The following is a 20395-nucleotide window of genomic DNA, read 5'->3' as shown; positions in this document are numbered from 1 at the left end:
TAGCAGAATGATAGACTTATGATTGTACATGGAGTACTATTGTATTGATATAGGGGAAGCCAGTGGGGTGAAAGGCCATGGGGAGGGGGTAGGGGAAATCCTAGAGCCTGTGGAACTATATCATAAAATAGTAAATTGTTCAAGTTGGCACTGGCCTTTATGATCCTTATTTCTCATCCCAAGACAATGAAGACATTAACAAAGTGATCTCAGTCCTAGGGTTAGATTATGAGGAAGTAGAACTTTGGGACTGGTGAGGGGTTTAAGTTATATATCAGAGCTTGCACTATTCCAAGTTTCCTTTTTTAAAGACAGGTTTGTATTTTAGCTGAGTTAATCACTGACTTCCATGGATATTTCAACATTATTTTTAAGTCAAGATCCACTAGTAGCCTTAAGATATTAAGGTTTAACAGGAATAGTTGAAGTGACAAAAATCCAAGCCATTTCAATGATTTTAGGTACTAGAATTGGAAAGCTATTTTTATGCATGAGCGGTTTTTTGGGTTGATAGTAGTCATTATGGATCCTCTATGATCGTTAGATTACAAAAGTTGAGGAAGAATTAGCAAAACTTCAAGAGTTTTGTATTTATTGCAAGGCTTATATGCACTATAGGGCTACTTTTGACTCCTGTATTATTCAATTCCCTTCACATCATGAACCCTAACCCTCCCTATGCCATTTATTGTAGCTGCCATTTTTCACTTGTGCCATTTCGGTTACTCAAATGGGATCTCTTGGTATTCATCTCCATCTTCTTCCTGACCTAAGTTCATCCCTGTTAGGAAGAGATACAGCATACTGCATGCCAATTTTTTCCTGCTTAAGTGGCAGAATGACCTGGTTTGAGAACTTTAAAGTCTTGTTTTTAAGTTCCATTAACATCTCTCACACTGCCTTTGGGAAAGCCAGATGAACTAGAACTTGCCAACGGCTGATTTTCCAGATTTTTACTAACAGAATTTGTGAGCAAGTTTTAGAGTAATTCTGCCCTTTAGAAATTGTGCTTAAGAAACATACTCTTTAAGGAGAAGCTAGGTATGGACATCTGGTTCCATGATCAAGCAACTGCTTGGGATGCCTGCATTCCACATTTGAGGACAAGCTCCACTTCTGAATCAAGTTTCCTATAAACGCACACATTGGGAGGCAGCAGTTATGGCTAAGTAATTGAGTCCCTGTCACCCATTTGGGTGGCCAGGCGAGTTACGAGTTCTTGTCTGTAGCCCAGTCCAGCCCTGGTTATTTTGGGCATTTAGGGAGAATCAATGGATAGGTGTGTTTGCCTGTGCTTAAAGTGTTTCAAGTGATAAGATATGCTTATGAAATTTAAGAAAATGACTAGTTTTATACCAAAAGTAAAGGGTAGGAAGATCTTACTTTTCATGTTCTATATGCTTAATCACACTTACTTTTATTCTTAGTAGGTAAGAGAAGGGAACTGCTATATTGGAAGTCAAGACAGACTTTTGTATGTAGCAAAATGGATGTCATTTCTATGATCAAACAATGGTCTGGAAGATTGCCTTTAGACCCCTCTTCCCCACACTTCAGGAAGGACCAAGAAATATTAAGAGTTCTTTGCCAGAACTCATTACCATTATTTTGCATGCCTCATAGCTGTGGGAACGGTCAAGTAGGTTGAACACTAACCTTAAAAATATGGAGAAGTCTCTTTCGGATCTGCTTGGTACGGACAGCATAGACAACTGGGTTAAGAATGGGTGGGATGAGAAGGTAAAAATTGGCTAAGAGGATATGGATATGGGGAGGCATGTGATGGCCAAAGCGGTGGGTGAGAGAGGAAACAGCAATAGGTATATAGAAGATGAGAATAGCACAAACATGAGAACCACATGTTCCTAAGGTCTTAAGCCTAGCTTCAGGGGTGGTCAGTCCCACTACAGCCCTAAAAATTAACACATAGGAGGCAGTGATAGCTAATGAGTCCAAGATTAGCACTAGGAAGCCAATTCCCATTCCATATAAGTTGTTGACTCTAGTGTCACCACATGCCATGGAGACTATAGCCATGTGCTCACAATAGGAATGTCCAATGATTTGAGTCCGATAGCGGTGGAGTCTTAGGCGAATCAGCATAGGTAGGGGTCCAATGTAGAGTATTCCCCGGAGGAGAGCAGCCAGCCCCAAATGACCTACCACTGCATGATTGAGTATCGAGGTATGGTGAAGTGGCTCACAAATGGCCACGTAACGATCAAAAGCCATGGCAAGGAAAATGCCTGACTCAACAGTGGCAAAGCAGTGGACAAAGAACATCTGGGCCAAGCAAGCATCCAAGCCAATGTTATGGGCACCAAACCAGAATATTGTCAGTAGTTTGGGCATGGTAGAGGTTGAGAGGACCAAGTCAATGACAGCTAACATGCACAGGAAGAAGTACATGGGCTGATGCAGACTGCGCTCCATTTTCACCACTGCAAGGACAGTAACATTCCCCACCACAGCTGCCAGGTACATGAAAGCAATGGGTATAGAGAGCCAGATGTGCAGGGACTCCAGCCCTGGGATTCCAGTGAGCCAGAGAGAGGTAGGTACAAAGCAGGCATTATTGGAAGTGAACATATTTGGAGTACGGGGTCCCCAACACAGGAGTTCAGTTGTAGATTTCTCTTGTGAGGGATTCTGCCTTTAGTAATCGTAGACAACTTCCTTGCTTCCATGCTAGGCAGCAGGTGACATCTAGGATAAACAAAGTTTAGTATGCTAGTTTGAAACCATTGCATGTTTTGTAAAACTTAGGACTTCATTAAAATGTCGAAGTAGGACAGTTGATTTCTGCTACTAAGCTGCCTTCCTGGCCTGGAGAAATCCTCCAAAGCTAGTCTTGAGGATATTTCTAGAATTAAATAGAAGATAAGAAAACATTTAAATATAGTTAAATGTTAACCCATTTAACATGTTTAGCCTGGTGCCTGCATATAATCATTGATCAGTATCAAATCTGTTGACTAACTAGTAATGCCAAACAGCCAAAAGAACTGACCAAGCTTGAAATAAGGCACCATGTAAATTCTAGCATATCAGCTGAATGAGTTAGAATTATACTGACAACATTTTCAGATGGTACAAGCAGTAAACTGGGAAATGTGTAAGTGAAGCAGTATAAATTAGTTTTATCGAGGTTTGTGAGATAGAAACATCTTACACAGAAGTATCTGGTAACATTTATACCAATTTTGTTAATTTGTGGTACATGGGGGCATAGGTGCTTTTGATTTGCTTCCGTACTTTTCCTTTAAAAATGTTTTATAATTGTCAACCTGGGGCCCAGCAGCGTGGCCTAGCCGCTAAAGTCCTCGCCTTGAAGCACTGGGATCCCATATGGGTGCCGGTTCTAATCCGGGCAGCTCCACTTCCCGTCCAGCTCCCTGCTTGTGGCCTGGGAGAGCAGTCGAGGACGGCCCAAAGCTTTGGGACCCTGCACCTGCGTGGGAGACCCAGAAGAGGTTCTAGGTTCCCGCCATCGGATCAGTGCAGCACCGGCCGTTGCGGCTCACTTGGGGAGTGAAACATCGGATGGAAGATCTTCCTCTGTCTCTCCTCCTCTCTGTATATCCGGCTTTCCAATAAGATAAATAAATCTTTTTTATAAAGATTGTCAACCTGATAACATGAAAGGTGATGATTTAGTAAGTCTCTAATGGGTTTAATGTTGGTTTGTTTGAACTGTCAATTTCTAGCCAATTTCTTCAGGAGTGTTTGGTATAAGACACGCTTTCTCAAAGAAATAGTTCCCTGAAGGTTGCCATGAGTTCATGGCCGAAGAGGAGGAAAGTTTAAGGTTTAACTCATGTTAAGGTTTAACTCATGTTATGGCATTTAGAGGGGCAATTTCATTAAAAATTTCTGGTGGGAATCTTATCAAATAGACCTCTTAAATTACGGATATGAGTTTCTAAACATTTTGTTCATTTGAAAACATGTTTTAAGGACACAGTGAAATGTTTTACTAATATTTTTAGTCTACTTCGAGGACATGGAGGAATCAACACTAACGCTCTGATAACTTGTGGTTTCAGATACCTCCCAGAATCTAGCAGTGAGCCTTGTTGCTTCACATCCTTGGGATTCAGAATCTGCAGGCATAGAGTATAATTAATGTCTTTCCTGATTAAAACTTGCCTTCTAGAGGTTTCTTAGGAACATCAGCAAGTGCCCTGAGACCTACACTCAGATTGGTACCCCTACTCAACTGTCTTGTCAGAAGTCTTACCATCTCTATTGTTTACCTGGAAAAACTTCATATGTTTTAAAAAGTCTACTCCAGATCACCCTTCTGCAAGATTCTGAGTATCTCAGTGTATTGCAGAGCAGGTGTAAAGGGAATGGGAAAGAAAGCCGTGCACTTAACGTGTATGAGCTTGAGACAACTTGAAGTTTTAGTCTCATGAATGGTGATAGCATTTCCATAGTAATTAAGCATAAAAATGGTCTCTGTAGCCTCTTGGGTTCCCCAAGTCAGCTTCTAAAACAATGTAACTTTTTATGTATGTGCTTACTTCTTAATCAAAGGCACTTTTAGAGAAACATGCCTGTTTTGCTAATTAGTGTGAACTAATGTATCTTGTGTTAATGGCTTTTTCCAATTTTGTTGATTTGAAATTTCAATACGCAAGTGATAAACTGAGGAAACAATTCTACCCATGTTAACAAATTTGGGTTTCTGAATCTGCAAGATAGGAATGGCAAAAACTCCTGGGAGACAGTACCAATTCAACAAAAAGGGTCCCCGAATAGCCGTCTGACAATCTAGCTTTTCCATCTAGTCCCAAGTCCTAACCCTCAGAAAATTATGACCTCTAGAACCCCATCCCCTTATTTCAGGTATTTACTGCAGAGGGTATGTATGTAAAACTCTAGGCCAGGAACGTACATTTTAGAATTTGAACGTCTTTGTATTTCAGTTACACAGGGCATCTTAGAGGCTACTTCAATGGTGCAGGGATTGTATAGCTGGGATGGGGATTTAAAGTTAATACCAGTCATCTTCGCAGTTTTAGCATAGATGTATGAAGTGTCCTTTGGAGATTTATCCCAATGCAGAAAGAGGACTAGTTAGTGTCAGGGTAGGTCAAAACACTGGCTACTCAGCTTGTGTCCAGAGGTGGCTTTAAGCTTAGTGTCTAACATTTGCGCAGATATAACACAGCTACTGGAGTTGTAACTGCATTTCAGGCTGGTCTAAGCATTTGTAGCAAAGAAACATCCGGACAGGTGGCAGTTGTCATCTGAAGGGGTGATCTGAACCAGGTTATAGCACTGAAGTTCTATTATTTCACATATGGCATTCCAGAGAAATTTTCTGAGAGCCCATTCAAGGGCATCCCTATTTTGACACCGAGCCCTGGGAAAGACATTCCGGTGGTAGGTTTTGAAGCTTCAGAAAAAGCAATGCTAATAGATTTGAAAACAGTGAAATGTTTAAAAGTTTATTTCTGGCTGATTTTATGTGATGTGATTGTTACCTTAAATGGTTGATTTTTAGTCTGGAGTGGGACGGGGCAGTGGAGAGGGATGAGAGGGAGGATAGTACCTACTTTAGATTTCTTTGGGTACCACTTACTACTGGACTATTCGCAGGTGTTTGCATGCACACAGAAGGCTGAGTAGGACACGGGGCATCTACATAGGTACTGTGTTTCTGTTATCTGCTCCCACTCTGTTCTTTTCTACAGGAGAGGGTGCCGTTTCTTTAGTATCTTTGTCATTCTACACGATGACTAGGCTCTTTACCAAGGCTCTAATATTTGCTGGTGGGTTAAGGATCAGCCAGGAGAGGGTTGCAAAATTGTCAAAAGACTAGAGTCCCAGTAAGCCTAGAATAGCTCAATCTTTGCTGTTGTTTGAAGGAGGGATCTTAAGCAGTTAGTCATTCTACATTTTAGTTTCTCTGAGTCATAATCCAGGCCAAAATGTAAACTCTTTCCCTGTACTTAAAGAGAAAAATCTCTGGATGGACCAGAAGACAAATTTGTTTCTAGAGCTTGGGGAGTGCTTCCAATGACTTCGGCCCCTTAATTGTACTTACCCATTGAGGTGGTTACTCTAGGCTCTGATCCTTATAGTCCTAACTTCTCACACAGATACTGAGCACACTTAGCCAACACTGAAGAGACCATATTCCTGGTATCTTTATCTTTGGTCCCCTGCTTTATGTAGGTTCCAAGAATAGCCAGTTACTTCCAAAGTGTTGCACTAGAGAAACTGGTATGCTTCCCTGGGACCTTCATTTACCTTGATAATTCATGTCTCATCCTCAAGGACTAGTACAGAGTGCTGTGTTATTGGCTGGCACCAGTTGTGGACTATCCTCCTCTGGGCCTGAGGTACTCCAGAATTGCTAAAAGGGTATCAAGAGAATACACAGGAGTGGGGGGAAACATACAGGAATAACATGTTTATCACTGCAAGTACAGAAAATGAGGCTATCCAAGTTATTGAAGCATGAATTTAGTATGCTTTTAATATTTGCTTAAATATTTATGTTAACCACATATAACTTATGATTATGTTCTTAGAATGAGACTAGGTAGTGCCAGTTATCACTTATTCCAAAGTAGTACAGATATACTTGCTAATGTTTCTGTCCAAGCTTGGGATAAATCCCAGAAGGATAATTGGTCTATAGAATCCTGCTTTAAGTCAATTTCCAAAAGCATTTTTGGCTTAGTATGAAGTAAATTTACTTGTGAAATTGTGTTGTAATTAAGATTATGCAGTAAAACTCAATTTCATAAGTTGAATACTTCATTTGAGTAGATGATTGACCAAATTTGAAAGTTTATTATTATAAATTAAGGTACAGAGAATTTCAGAAAATACAGGAGTATCTGAGATCATAAGAAGTGTATTATAAAGATCTTTGGGATTCAAAAAGTTTTGTACTTAGAGTCCTTACACGTGTACAGATTAATCACTGATCCACATTCCATTTTGAGGACTTCCTTCACATTTCCCAAGTACGTTGAAAATAAAGTACTATTTCTGTGAAATGATCAGGCCTCAGGTTTATTCCAACCTCACTGTCCTATTAATTCTAGCTTTTCTTCCTTTCTTTTCAGTCTCCTCTTCCTACTTAGTGTTGCTGATGACAGTCTCAACTTGAGATTTTAAGTAGCTATACAACACCAGGACTTCAAAATTATAATTGATATTGCCAATTGCATTTTTATTTCCATGTTGAGGTTCTTAGAAGGTACAAAGATTAGTGATGTTTGGATTTGACTGAATTGAAGCATCCGGCATAATTTTGTTCCTAGGCATCAACATGTTTGAGTGATGGATTGAGGAACTATTGAGTATACATTGTATGGAAAGGTTTTCACTTTGCCCAATAAGATGTCCAACCTGCAATGTGTGAGCTTTGGGGTGAAGAATTGGGATTTGTGTAGCAGGGATGAGATCAGCTCCCAAGTTGTACCTTTAATATGGAATTTGAAAAAAGTGTTTTGAGATGCATCTGTTTAATTATGATCCTTTCTCACCCAAGAACCCTGAATTCCTTACTGACACTGAGGGGTATTTCTTTAATTCTGATTTTTTTGGTTGAGAAACTTGGGACTAAGATCCTTTTGTCATGGGCCTGGCGCAGTAGCTTAGTGGCTAAACATCTCACCTTGCATGAGCTGGGATCCCATATGGGTGCTGGTTTGTGTCCTGCTACTCCAATTCCCTTTCAGCTCCCTACTTGTGGCTTGGGAAAGCAGCGGAGGATGGGCCAAAGCCTTAGGACCTTGTATCCATATAGAGACCTGGAAGAAACTCCTGACTCCAGATCGGCTCAGCTCCGGCGATTGTAGCCACTTGGGGAGCCAACCAGGGATGAAGATCTTGGTCAATCTTTCAGAAAAAAGATCATTTTGTCATTTCTTCCTATATTTGCACCAGTGTAATCCCTAGATTTTGTATATTTGTTTTCCATGTTCAGGATATGTAAGATTAATAAACCAGGAATGAAAGTTTTAGAAATAGACATTTCAGGATTCTCATTAGCCTCAAGACCTGGACAGCAATAAGTCACCCAAGTCTAGTTGGAGCAAAGATCAGGGATTTAAGATGACATATAGGGGTCCAGGCTGGGCTGCTGCCTGAAAATGCTGGCATGTCATACAGGCATAGGTTCATGTACAGGTTGCTTTAACTGATTCAGCTGCCTGCTGATGGCCTGGGAAAAGCAGGGGAAGGCTAGCCCAAGTTCTTGGGCTTCTACCACCTTGTGCGAGACTTGGAAGAAGTTCCTGGCTCTAGCTTAGCCTAGCCCTGGCTGTGGCGGTTATCTGGGGAGTGAACTAGTGAACTGATGCAACCATCACTTCTCCCTCCCCTCTCTGTAGCTCTTTCAAATAAGCCTGAAAATATGAGATGTTTAGGAGGCCCTAACTATAGCTTAAGTGTGTGTGGCCTTGAGTATATTGCTTGCCTTCAAGTTTAGTAACTTTAAACAACTATTATCTAATACTTTCTAATGACCTAAAAGCCATGTTTAAGGATTTTTAGTAGGTAAATTAAGAGGATAGTGAAGGAATGGAGAGAGACTTATTAGTGTGAGAAAATTGAAGTCACTGTTGATTTTACCTAAAGCAGACTTTAATCAGAATGGACATTTGGCACGTTAAGATCCTGACTGTGGCATCACATTCCATTGCTTGGGTTTTAATCACCTCTGCTCCCGATTCTAGATTCCTTCTAATGCAGACCCTGGGAGACATCAGGTGATGGCTCCAGTGCTAGGGTCCTTGCCACCACCTAGGAGACCTGGACTAAGATCTTGCCTCCAGGTTTGTCCTGGCTCCTGGGTGGTTTCAGATGCCTGGGGGCAGAGGGTGAATCTGTGGTTGGAATTTGCTTGTAAAAGGAAAGAGTTAAGGCAATTTTAGAATAAAGACATTTATCAGGCATTAGCAGGAATATTGTAGAGTAGGAATTTTTCTGTGAAGAAATGGATCAGTACCCAACAGTAAGTCAAGAAGTGAGATGACAACTGAGAACTACAAGGGAAATAAGTGAGGATTCTAGTATAGATTGAATTTAGCACGTCATCAGGAAGTGGCAAATCTAGCAGCAAAATATAGTTGGTTAAGGGTGTTGGTAAATTCAACTATCTGGTGGGTTAAAAATATTCTTAGATCATTTGTTCACATGAATCATTGATCAAATGAGACCACATTCGAAATCATGGAACATACCTTAAGACTAGGAGACTAACAACCTGAGCATATTCATATTAAACTCCAAATTAGGAATGTAGGGTAATAGGGACAGCTATCAGTGGGTTTGATCAAGAGCCACAAGATAGGTAGGATTTAAAATGGTGCCTTCCCATAGTGATAAAACCTCCACAGATGCTAGGAACTCACATGGAGTAAGACTTCATATCTATGGGAATTCAGATCTGTCATGTAATGAGGGACAAAGTTGGCTGCTCTGGCCATCATCCCCTGAAACATTGCACAATTCAGAGGCTGAGAGACCAGACCCCTGACGATGTGGGCATAGGCGTTCTGTCAGTGGAGATTTAAAAATCCGTAAGTACTCCAGAGAACTGGCCAAAATTCCAAGGTATTATCTAGGGAGGAGTCAGTACTTATAAAGGTTTCAGAAACTACACCTGAAGTTATGCATGAGCTTAAGGATATTTGCACTAAAGTAGACCTTTTATCCATGAAATTTTGAAGAACCAGGTCTCAAAAGGTGTTTTGTTTATATTGGTTGCTTCAATATTTAACATAAACCTCCATGTCATGGATTGTATACAAAGGACTAGATATCAACATCACAGAATGGACAGACAAGGGGAGGCTATGAGTTGTTTGGGTTGATGGTCAGAAATGAAATTTATCAATGGGATGAGGGATACAAAACATTTGAACAGGTGTTTAGGATGGAATGAGCTTGAAACTAACGGTTAAGACTTTACTTGGTTAAGTTTTAGTAGCATTAGAACTAGCAATCAGAAGGCCAAGAGTGCAGACATGTCTAACCTTTGTGGTACATGAAGAGGGGGACATTTTATAGTACACTTCAGTCTGATTTTTTGTATGAAAATGTAGATATGAATATGCATGGGATGGTAGTCTCACTATTAGTTGAGGGTGTAGCAAGATACAGCCATGGAAGCTAGAAAATCCTGTATGTTTTGGCAATAATTTTAATATTTTTATTTTGAATTTTGAACTGTAAAATTTTGTGTAGGCTGGGATTCCTCCCCAAACTCCCACCCCCCGGTCAGATTTTTCCCATTGTTATATTAGAATTATCCTTCCTTATGAAGGACTACACTATCAGTCTTATTTAAGTGTAACCCGACATTGTTGGTATAGACAATGTCAGGCAGTCCAGCATCCCATTGTCTACACATGTCTAGTTTCACTGGTATTCCATCTTTCATCTGGATGCTGGGATGCATGTTCCATTATATCCCCACGTCTGTGTATGATAGACACCAGTACTCCATCACTATACATTACCATAAGTGAGAAGCCATGAAACAAGGTCAACAACTGGCATGAGTTAGAACCACCACCACCATGAATTATAGCACCGTGAAAAAAAATGCACCACTGAGTAACCAACACATGAGTGACAAAAAGGAAACACAGAAGTCTTTTGGGAAAACTGATGCTATCGTATAACTCATGAGCCCGTGATGAATTCGGCTAGAGAAAAGAGATTTGGAATGAACCAAACTGAAACAAAATCAACACATGGGATACTGCCAAAAAAACCCTCAAAAACAGTATGGATTGGACTATTGGAGTTACTTTCCATGTTGGTTTCCTTATATAAAAAGAGTATATGGTATTTGTTCCTTTGTGATTGACTCATTTCACTGAGCATAATGGTCTCTAGTTGGGACCACCTGGTTGTAAAGAGAATTTACAATTTTGTAAGAATGAATTTTAAGATTTGAGCAAATTCAAGTTTCCAGAAGTTCCTAGCTTTCCCACTAGGCTTTATAGATAGTGGAATCACTAACCAGAGTATCTCCTGAATTAGTCTCTTTTGATGTTAGTTCCTGAAGGGAAAGCCATGCTGTCTCCCCAGGTTTAGAAGGATTCACCCTTAAGGCATAGAACAGCTACCATACGATAATGCTGTTCAAGCACCTCTTATGTTTGTCTTACTAGCAGTTGTGTACAGAATCCATAACCACTTAAGGAGTATTGTTTCATTATGCACTTGAGACAAAAAATTTTAGGTTGCAGAATGTAACTAGTTTTAAGGTTTTATCGGAAGAGCAGATGTAGAAAGAAAAGGACACATAGTATGCTCTTCCATTTACTGGTTACTCTCAAGTGGCCAACAGCCAGACCTGAGTTGATCTGGAGCCAAGAGCTTCCTCTGGGTCTCCCCACAGGTGTAGTCTTAAAGCTTTAAACCATTCTTGAACTGCTTTCCCAGGCCACACGCAAGGAAGCTGGATGGTGTTGAGGGCTAAGGAGTTAATAGTGCTTGTTAAGCTGAGCAGTAACAGGAACTGGGCTTGCGGCTGCAGCAGTAGCACAGGCTGAACAATTGACCCTGCAAAACAGAGTCCAGAGGAAAATGCAGGATGTCATTGGTGGTTTGGAGCAGTTCACCTTCGCGAAGGATGTGGAGCTGCAAAGGGGCATGGGACTCCTGCCCTTCCAGAGCATGGACAGTGAGGCCTGATGCACCCCTCTCTGCTCAGGCTCTTCCAATTCTCCTGGATCCATTTTCCCGACAGAATTGGCTTCAGCTGTATGGAATTTCTTCACTGAAAGGACTTTGTGGGAAAGGTATAAGGCAAGGTGAAGGAGTAATAGACTTCTACCATCACTGGTCTCCTGTCAGTGCTTCATCCCCAGACCCTCTCCCTGGCAATGACCATCAGGATCACTCCGGAAACCCCTCAAAACAAAAAATCTAGAATACAGAATAAAGAAAGCTTAGAATCAGACAGGAAATGATCAGCGTGGATTCACTTATACCTTACTAGGTGGGACACAAAGATTAATTACTCCTCATTAGGGTATTGAAGATTTCTCTGCACACCCTGCCTAAAACTGTTCTGCAGCTAAATTGTTGACATATGTCTTGCTAGAGTTATAAGCCAGTCTAGAATACCCGAAAAAAAGCCAGGCTCAGCAAAATTATGCTTCAACGCTATAAAATGCTAAATACTATAATGAAAATAGATACGAGACAGCTGAATAGTAATCTATAGCCATTTTAAGGTATATAGAACCCGGTTGTATATAAACTAAAATTGAAATGTCAATGAAGTAGTCAAAGGATGTGGTTAAGAACTTGCATTTTTTGTAACGTATTGATTACTCAATACCATGTCAATTCCATAATGTTATAAATTGTTGCTGATGTTATGTTGGGGGTTTTAATTGATCGGAATGATACTCTGCCGGCTCTACCTTCAGACCAGAAATGGTCTCCAAGAAACCGTTGAGCTTATCTGGACAAGATGCTGGACTCTATGCTTGGTACATGCTTCAATGAAAGAATCTCAACTGAATTTGAACTGTGGTAATGCAATAAGGTGGAAGAATATACCATGGGGGGAAAGTTTGGGGAAGGGTGGGGGGAATCCCAGTACCTATAAAACGTAATGCAATGTAATTAATAAAAAGTGAAAAGTTGAGGATTCCCATTTACTTTGCAGATGAAACAGGTTCCCAGAAGTGATGGAGTTGCCTGGTGTAGGAGTATTAACTGATCTAATCTTTCAGTTGATGAGAGGACATTGGGAATCCTTACCAGTGTGGAGCGAGAGCTAGTTGCAATTCCACTGGGAAGGCCCCTGGAGCAGTTAATACAGAAGTGAGCAGGCAAGAGACTCCTTGGACCTCAGGTTTAGATAAGAGATCAGAGAGGTGCTTCCTCCCCAGAAAAGGGAACAGGAATTAACAGAATGAGGAAAGGAACCTGCTAGTTGAACAAGTTGTATTAGGAGACTCCCTCTTACTGTTGAAATGTAAATTCCTCAAACCCCCTCCCCACTGCACATGAGACCACCTGTATTTAAAAATCTGATGCTAATATACTTTGGCTATTGGTTGTCAGTAGTCAATGTATATTCTTGTATCAGCTACATGCACCAAGTCCATCGCTGCTGGACAGCCAACAGCCCAGTATCTGGGAAGCAGAAGGCATTTACTGTCAGTGCCACAAGTAAGCTCATTGACTCTTAAGGCACCTTCATTGAATGGGTTCAGGGACCCAAAATTACCTCTAAATGTAAGCTGCCAAAGTGGCATTCATTTCCCCAGATGATGCATATTTGACCAATAGGCTGATAGTTTTGGGCCCTAGCTCCAGGCATGTTTATATACTTAAAGAATCTATCATTCAATTATTTGTTATGGCCATTTGAAATCTGGCACTGAAATTCACATGAGACCTTATGAATGGCTTTCCTTAACGTTGAACTACAGATACCCCAAATGCTTTGTGTTGTCAGAAGCAATCTACTTTTTCCTAGAAGTTAGTGCTCCTATTAGGAGTTACAATCTTGGCATCCAGGAAAGGAATAGAAGTTAAATATAGCATATCCTTGGCAGGTTAGGCATGGCTTTATAAGGGAGGAGTTGTAACAGTATGGTTTCTAAAGTTAGACTACACCAATGAAAATGAAGCTTGGGGTTGGATGTTGATGGCTATTTAAGGGACTAGAGCATTAAATCAAGGATGCATGAGAATTCAACTCTAGGCACTTTCTTGGGACATGGTATGTTACCTTGGTAAGCATGTTAAGGAAATGGGACAGATTAACTTCTATGGTAACTTATGTGCTTAAGAAGTGAGGAATTGGAGTTCAAAGCTCTAGTTCTTAGGATGTCCTGGAAGTAGAAGATTGAGTGAAGAAACCCATCTTGTAATAGATAGGAGACCCAGTGGAGGGTTATGTTCAGCGAGAAGACATTCAAAGATGACAAATGACACTATTGAATATTTTATGTAGCTATTCTCTGAAAGTCGTAAGTCAAGGTGGCAGTTACTAAAGAACTTGCAATATCAGGAGGGAATTAAGAGGCTTGACCCAGATGGAGTTGTGGGAATGGTTAGTGGAGTATTGTGCTCCAAATGACAATTCATAGCAGGCAAAGCTCTGCATACCATCTCATGCAAGGCAAGGACTGAGGGTTAGAAAAGTTGTGGATAACTCCAATCTGTTACTGGCTCTTGCTCAGTTCCCAAACCTATGCATGCTTTTGCAACTAACTCAGTGAAGAGGCCTTTGGGTCCCCAAGCATACAGACACTAAAAGCCACATTACATCCTATGATTAGGATCTTCTGCTAAAGCACCTGTGTCCATTTAGTGAGGTAAATACTCTGGAAATAAGGCACCAAGGATCAGGAGTGCAAACTGACATATTTGGAAGTTAAAACAATCACTGTCTCAAAGTAGAGACTACTATAGACAGACTTCCCATAGTAAGAAGGCAGAACCTCATATTACCCTGGTTTTACAGATCCCACCAGTGGTCATTTCACCCATCATTGAACAATTAGAATTAGTCTCAGGTTTAGTAACTGAGGATGCTATCCAGAAATTCTTCACGTCAGAAAGCTCTGAACTCATGGTTATTTGAAAGATATTCTCATTTTAGTGACTTGTACCTAATATCGAGGCAGAAAATGGTATGATTAGCTCCAGGGTTATGTTAATATTTTATTATGGCACACAGAAGAGTGAAGTGTTATGTAACAATGCAGGTAAGCAAGTATATTTTTGACTGTTCAAAGTTATAGGCATAGAATTTGATTTGGGACAAGGATCCTTGCATAAATAATGCAGCTGGAAACAGTTAAGTCGTTAAGTCATGAAAATTGTTTTGCCACTGAAATCAATGATGCAGACGTTTTTCAAAGGTTCTTTGTATTGTTTTTCTGCTCAGGAAGCAACAGTAGTTGACAGTTTTATAGAAGTATCACATGAAAGATATTTAGAATTGTTTAAATTTTGCTCAAATATTTCAGGAGTCTAAATTGGGCACATACCTGTGAAAGTTTTAGTACATGTCTAGGTTTTTTTTTAACACAAAAAAGCATTAATTATACCCTAAATGTTATTCAAATAAAATCCATTAGAAGGTCAGCTCTCTGGGGAGGGCACTTGCTCCTTATGGGAGGTTCTATCTGGCAGGTTGGAGAACAGGCTCTCCCCATCAGGGGACCTGGGCTCCACCTGTGTGGTCACCAACACTGTAGCTGACTGCTAACTCAGGTGGCTTGTTGGCCCTGGTTAATGATGGCGATGGACTGTTCTGGCAATAGACATGTTTGTTGCTCCACCTTGCTCAGGTCATCTGTGCAGGTCCACGACATGGGCAGTTCCCAGCCCACTGCACTCCCCCAGGCCTGGGGTGAACCCATCTTGAACCTGGAAAAGACAGACCCTTAATATACAGGGCATCAGAGAGGCCTTCCCAGATTCCTCCATACCCACCCAACTCTGGGCCTTCCTCAGGTTCATGGACTCCTAACCCCAATCTCCTGCCACACCCAGATTGAAAAGTCCCATCCCTCCCCCAAACCCCAGGCATGTATCAGCTCCATAGATGCAGAACTGCCCTTGGAACCAGGATCCCCTTTCACCTTTTTCCATTTCCTGCACCAGGTGTATCAGGTCAGGAATGGCCCAATGTGGCCATCACTTTGGCTGAGGCCCACAGCAGCATTAACTGGGTGCCTTGGAAAGCAAAGGAATCTTTGTTAATCCCAGCGTGCTAGTTCTGGAATGTGGGTACTAGTGTTTGGGCACCCAGTTCTGTGACTTCATCTGCCAGTGGTGAAATCACTACTTGTGGCTGAGTCTCCCTCCTCACAACTTTCCTAGAGCCATAGAGGATTGCAGCCTGCTCACCTTCATACCCACATAAGTGTCCACATCTACCATTTGAATCAACACGAGACACCTGCACCAGAATGCCTGCTTCAGGGCAGGCCTGTAGGCGACCAGTGCCTTAGCTGGGAGGAGGCAGAGGTAGAATCAGACATGTACCCTCCTTGTAGGCTCTGACTCTGCAAAGCTCATTGTCCTTCAGAGGCCACTCCTGTCTCCCTTCTGATCCCTGGGCTCAGCAAGATATGCTTCTCCCTGTCCATAGTTAATAGAAGCAACAGCTCCCATCACAGCCTAGATTATAGAGCACTTGTTCTCATGCACAATTGTGAACTCCCAGCAGATCAGCCCCAGATGCGTCCTGTTTCTCCTTTAGTGCCACACCGTCCACCCTCCCCTCCATAAGAGGTTATTTGTACTTCCCAATTTTCTTCCTGCACCTTTTCTTAGCCTTATGTTCCCTGCAACTTAGGACTCTTGCATAATGTGGAGTGTCTCATTCAGCACCACGCAAGCTTCCTAAACTGTGCTCCACTTACCCTACTCTCCCTGAACACATTTGGAGTCCCCATTTCCTGGGATGAGGCACACAATGACCTCTCAAGGGCAGGAGGGACTTCTGTTCTCAGGTGGCATGGATCGTGAGCATAGGAACCATCAGTTTGCAGTGGCAGAAGCAGGGCAGCGCTCAGGCATTTGTGTTAAGTACACACGATAGAAAGGGGAGTCTGTCCTTGATCCACATGGGGCCCGGTAGGTCTTGCTCAGAGTGGCCCAAGACGAAGTGTTTCTAGCTGCAAAGTAAGAGACACACATAAGGATCAACTGTGTCTACATCCTTCTGAGTCCCTAGGATCTGCAGATTCCCTAACCAGGCAGAGAAGCCCTGGCAAGGGCACTGTGTTGGTGACGCTGTGCTGCTGCCTTCCCTTCTCCATGTAGCCCAGGCTGTGTGGAGGCCTCCAGGATCCTGTGAACACACAGAGCTCAGAGCGCAGCAGTATGAAAGTGAGGAACTCAGGAAATTTTCCCCTCCCAGAGGGGACAGCCCTGGAGAATTGCTGAATGGCCTTCTTATCAGAAATGCCTGGTGGGTTCTTTCCTCAGACAAGTATAGAAATAAAAAGCAGGGAATCTGTTGCAGAGAAAAGTATTTATAAAGGGACGAGGTGAGCAGAGAACAGAGAAGGAGAAAGCACCTCAGGAGAGAAAGTCGGGATGTGGGATGCCTCCCGAAAGGGGAAGTAGACAAGAATTTGAGGAAGGGATTTTAAGCATTGCCTGACCCCTCCTTGTTGGGTGGGGAACCTACATGTAAGATGTTCCCCATTGGTGGCCTCAATCAGGAAATGGGTGGGCAATGCTGGTGCCACCCACCTAAAGGTGTGGCCAAGACTTCAGCAGGCCTGGATGGTCTCGCTTCTGTTCTGCAGTGGTCGAGCTATGAGCTAGGAAGGGGGAATTGGGCAGCCCGAAAGCCTATAGAGCCGAGTTCCAGAAAACGGCCTGGAGGACACCCAGTGGCACCACCATCCTCAGGAGATGCCCTTCCAGAAAATGCCCAGGATTGGCAACAGTCCCTACCCTGGCACCTTCAGCTTTGGAGAGTCACATGCAGGACACCTAGAGACCTGATCTTGCAGTACAGTTGAGTTGACTCGAGCAGAGATGTCTGTGGAGATGTGCACCCCACACTGGTATGGACTGCACCACAACTGGGACAGAACCGGGAGTGTTCCACCCTCTGGATAACTGAAGCCCACAGGGCCAAGACTGGAGGTTATGGGGTTATTGCAAGATCTGAACCTTGCTGCTTCTGCTAGTATGAGCTCCAGAATCTTGAAGAGCTATATATAGGGCACCCCACATAATGTGAGTGGAGCCACACTTGCAAGGGGAAATAGAGGTTCAGTTGTCTGGCTGAGGGGATAGAGTGGGTAGACACTAGAGGACATGGCAGTGCTGCTGGGGTCCATGCAGTAGGTGTGGAGGACATGAAGGTGTGAAGAGAACTGTTCCAAGCAGGCAAGGCTGCAAAGAATTTCCCACTGCATGGCAGGGACCCCGCAGATGTCTTTGCAACCTTCTGAAGGCAGTTCCACTTCCCTTTGCATGGACACCCGACCACCCTGCTGAGAGTTCTGTCATCTATTAGGCACTGTTTGCTGCTCTGGAGTTGGGTGTTTACAATCAATGTGAGCCTGGAAGTTGATGCTGTTGATAACGTCTTGGCAAAAGAGCCTTTTACAATTCATGCCGACTCTGCTGCCCCCATTGACCATATTGCTGGGAGAACTCAAGAATGTTTATACTAACATTGTAAAACATGCTAGTGTAGGGTGTTTAGTGCATGGATGTAGTGAGAATCCATGTTTGGGTTCTCTTTCCTTGATCTTTAGGTTTCTCCTTCTGTGATGCCTTTCCTTCACGTAACTTATTTAAATTGTAGAATGAGGGTTGTAGCAGCAGTTTTCTGATTAATATGCGCCATCTATTGAAGAACTTGACAGCAGGGTCTTGATAGATAACATCCTGCCTTATGGTAAACAAAGGGTAGAGTTAATCTTTTTTTTATAGAACAATAATCTAGTATTTGTTTCTTAGTAAAATATGTTAAGCACAGTATTTAAATTGCATTTCTCTGAAAAGCATTTGGTATAGTAAACAGCAGAGGGTATATTAAATAGCTCTATAAACCTTTGCTGGCATACTCTTAACAGCATAATGATTCTAAAGAGACTAAAATTCACTGAAGCATACAGACCTTCCCTTTATCAATGCCATAAACTAAACAAAAAAGGTGAAACTACTTTATTCTCAAAATGCAGACTAACAGCTTGCTGGATATTAGCAGGTGACTGCATAATTTATCTGAGCTTGACAGAAAGATACATATTGCTGGCTGTGGTTCAAAAATATCTATTTGATATGGGGAAAACGCAGCTGAAAGTTGAAAATGAAACACTGCCATTTCCACTTTGTATATATTCTGAGGAATTCATACAGTTTCAAAAGATGTTATCACGCTTGGAACTAATGTTGAGGTGAATACAGGGATGCTATGTAATGAGAACATTGTGTAAGAGAAAGTGATGCAAAAAGAATCGTGGTATTGGGAGAAAATAAGAATGAAGTAAGATTGGTATTCTTGAAGGTTCTGAAGGCTGGCATGAGATATAAACTGCTCATGCTTAGCTGACTGTACGAGTCTTGGAGAGGGTTCACGAGGACAGAGACTGGGATTCCTCAGTCTCTTCTGCTAAATCTCCCCCTTCACGTCCAGAACCAGATCTCAGAATGGCGTTAAAGAAAGCACTCACCTCATGCGAGGCTTCCTAAGAACTGACCAGGCAGGTTAGCAGAAAAGGTCCTATGACCGAAGAGGAACAGGAAGCAAGTATCCAAGTCTTAAAATTTGTATGCAATTGTAAAAACTAACATCTAAACTGGGATGACATTCTCTGTCTGAAGTAACAAATACAAAAGTCTTCAATGCAGTGTATACGGTGCTAAGATATTGTTAGATAGGTATCACATGTTCAGAAAACATTTTTTGTAAGTGTGCTTTTTTCCTAAAAAAAAAAAAAGACATTAAATTGTTCTTCACTCATCAGGTCCTGTAGATATGCCAGCTTGACCATGAGTTCATGAGGGCTTCTGTAAAAATAAAGGGGACAGCTTTCTTGCATTGTCCATCAAGATTCCAAGGTTGTAGTGGTCCATTTCTTTTCTCTATGCACCTATTCCATGCACCCTTTGAATTCCAAACTTGGCTTCCAGCAAGCTGTATTACCAAGACGTAAGTATGAACAGAGGAGCCCAGCATCTGCAGCAACACCATCCTTTTGTGGGCATCACTCATCCTTCTGACCACTCAGTGTCCAATGGGCATGATAGTCACATTTCACCTACTGTACCAACTGTAGCTTGAGAGCATTGATCTGCATCCTACAGAATGACAGAACCATGTACAAAACCAGAACCTGCCACATATCATGCAGCTCACCTGGCAAGGAGGTTGCAGCCAGATGCAGACCCAGGAAATGCATCTATGCACCCTCAAATCCCCTGAATGGTGAATCCTGGGAACAACGGGAAACAACATCTGTCACAGATGAGATGAAGGTCCTGGGACTGTGCATGGGGTCTGCATCCAGGGTTCCCCATTGATGTATATAGGCAGGGATTTGCCGATCCTGATGACCATGAGGAACACTGAGCCAGCTGACAGCCTGCACTTCAGTCCTGGGTAGCTCTGCCATCTCCACGGCTCTTTCCAAGGCTGCCACCACCTCCAGCAGCTGATCACTCTGATGACTTGCAAACTTCAGTTCTTTGGCATTTGTCAGTGTGGTCCTTTGGTCAGACCATTTGGCAATGGCTGCTTGGGATTTTCCCCAAGGACTGGATCCCCATGCATGCTTGGTATGTTCAAAGTAGCAATTCCTTCCAAAACGTTAAGATCTAACTTTACCCCACTTGGCCCGGTGCCGTGGCCTAGCAGCTAAAGATTTAACTTTACCCTATCATTCTTTCTACAGATGCT

General features: G+C 42.2%; 1 protein-coding gene across 1 annotated transcript; it reads right to left on the bottom strand.

Moving 5' to 3' along the window:
• Nucleotides 1-1635: 1635 nt before the first annotated feature.
• On the bottom strand, nucleotides 1636-2589 carry LOC101535299 (olfactory receptor 52M1). Its single transcript, XM_004590060.2, has one exon. The coding sequence runs from the start codon at nucleotides 2587-2589 to the stop codon at nucleotides 1636-1638; it is 954 nt and encodes a 317-aa protein (XP_004590117.2).
• Nucleotides 2590-20395: the final 17806 nt, after the last annotated feature.

The sequence above is a fragment of the Ochotona princeps genome, chromosome 4, assembly GCF_030435755.1.
Source record: "Ochotona princeps isolate mOchPri1 chromosome 4, mOchPri1.hap1, whole genome shotgun sequence".
In the NCBI taxonomy this organism is placed as follows: domain Eukaryota; kingdom Metazoa; phylum Chordata; class Mammalia; order Lagomorpha; family Ochotonidae; genus Ochotona; species Ochotona princeps.
Note: the sequence above shows the minus strand (reverse complement) of the source record. Positions and strands in the feature narration are given on the sequence as shown.

Excerpts from the sequence above, each read along its gene's own strand:
- LOC101535299 (XM_004590060.2), bottom strand. The coding sequence starts at position 2,589 with ATGTTCACTTCCAATAATGCCTGCTTTGTACCTACCTCTCTCTGGCTC.